Source organism: Phaethon lepturus, unplaced genomic scaffold (genome assembly GCF_000687285.1).
Source record: "Phaethon lepturus isolate BGI_N335 unplaced genomic scaffold, ASM68728v1 scaffold41784, whole genome shotgun sequence".
In the NCBI taxonomy this organism is placed as follows: Eukaryota; Metazoa; Chordata; class Aves; order Phaethontiformes; family Phaethontidae; genus Phaethon; species Phaethon lepturus.
In genome coordinates, this window is record NW_010534774.1 from 295 (window position 1) to 1,915 (window position 1,621).

General features: G+C 59.3%; 1 protein-coding gene across 1 annotated transcript in view; it reads left to right on the forward strand.

Moving 5' to 3' along the window:
* Positions 1-215: 215 nt before the first annotated feature.
* Positions 216-1,621, forward strand: part of LOC104619659 (disks large homolog 3) — a gene marked incomplete at its 5' end in the record, with an annotated part of 5,286 nt that continues 3,880 nt past the window's right edge. Inside the window, 3 exons of the mRNA XM_010285613.1 lie at positions 216-266; positions 1,045-1,146; positions 1,414-1,586. Of these exons, the coding sequence (XP_010283915.1) occupies positions 216-266; positions 1,045-1,146; positions 1,414-1,586 (326 nt within the window). The remainder of the gene's footprint in view (positions 267-1,044; positions 1,147-1,413; positions 1,587-1,621) is intronic.

The following is a 1,621-nucleotide window of genomic DNA, read 5'->3' on the forward strand; positions in this document are numbered from 1 at the left end:
ACCCAGAGCTGGGATGTGAATAATTAACGTGGATCCAGGGCTGGTAACTGCATGCCCGTCACGCTCCACATCAGCTGGCCGTGTGACAGGGGCAGCCTGGAGGTGTCCCCAGGGCTGCAGGAGGCTGGCAGGGGCCGGAGCCAGCTCCTTGGGGGTGCAGAGGGGCTGGAAAGCTGCTGCAAGTGCTCACCTGCCTCTCCCTGGCTCTGTTGCAGAAGGACAAGAGGACACCATCCTGTCGTACGAGCCGGTGACGCGGCAAGAAAGTAAGTCCTGGTGCAGAGCTGCCCTGTGGCCGCTCCTGCATGGGCACCGGTGTCCCCAGCACAGCCAGGGTGACCGCTGCGACTTCCTCCCCTCCTTTGCCATACTGGCATGACGCCGGGTGAACACAAATGGCATTTCTTGCCTGTTCCGTGCAGCAGGGCAGCCAGGCGGGGCTCTCCCTGGCCTTGATCGCCCCATTTTAATCAACAGAAAAGACTTGTGACCTGCTCTGCAAGACCAAGGGAGAGATCCAGAGCTAAAACGGAGCTGGGCTTTAGTCTCAGCTGAGGATGGGATTATCCCTCCCTGCCTAGGGCCAGGTCCCTGCTGCAGAGCAAGCCCCCCTCCCAGCTCTCAGCATTTAACCGTGCTTGATGCTCAATCTCTGTAGACCCTTCTGCAGGCTGAATAGTCCCAGCCTCGGTGGTCTCTCCTTGCCAGAAGCTGGATCAGACTCTTAGGCTCTCGTCACTCCCCCAGCTTTGTGGCGTCCTCGCCCAGCTGTCCCAGTTGTCTGGCTCCTGCCCCTGAGCGAGGGAGCAGCTTTGCTGATCCATGACCCTGGAGATGCGCAGCACCTTCTCTGGGGCTGCACAGATGGTTTGGGTCAGGTGGGAAGGAGGTGTTGACCGTGACCAGGAGGAGATAAGCTTGTGCAGAGGAGTGAGCAGGAGCACGCACTGCCAGCAGGGAGAGGGCAGGTTGATGCCCAAAGCTGCAGTAGGGTCAGCTGCCTGCAGCACAGATGGGGCCTCAGGTTGTGGCTCTTGTTCGCAGTTCACTACGCGAGGCCAGTGATCATCCTGGGGCCGACGAAGGACCGAATTAACGACGACCTCATCTCTGAATTCCCACACAAGTTTGGTTCCTGTGTGCCCCGTAAGTCCCAGCTGGCGCTCGGTGCCCTTGCTGGAGGGAGCCTACTCATTGCAGGGGCGTTGGACTAGATGACCTTAAAGGTCCCTTCCAACCCAAAGATTCCATCATTCTACAATTTTGTGGAGGGAGGGGAGAGCAGTGGCTCTGCTACTTGCAGGGTCTAGCCCGCGGCACGGGGAGGGGACTGGGAGCACGAGTGGGTTTTCTCCCTCCAAGGAGGCTTGGCGTGCATCACTCGGTGCGCTCATGATGCCTGCTGTCCTCCAGACACTACCAGGCCTCGGCGTGAGAACGAGGTGGACGGACAAGACTACCACTTCGTCGTATCCCGCGAACAGATGGAGAAAGACATCCAGGACAACAAGTTCATAGAGGCTGGACAGTTCAATGACAATCTGTATGGGACCAGCATTCAGTCAGTGCGGGCAGTGGCAGAGAGGGTGAGTGTCGGGGGGGATTCCTGGGACCCGGCGCA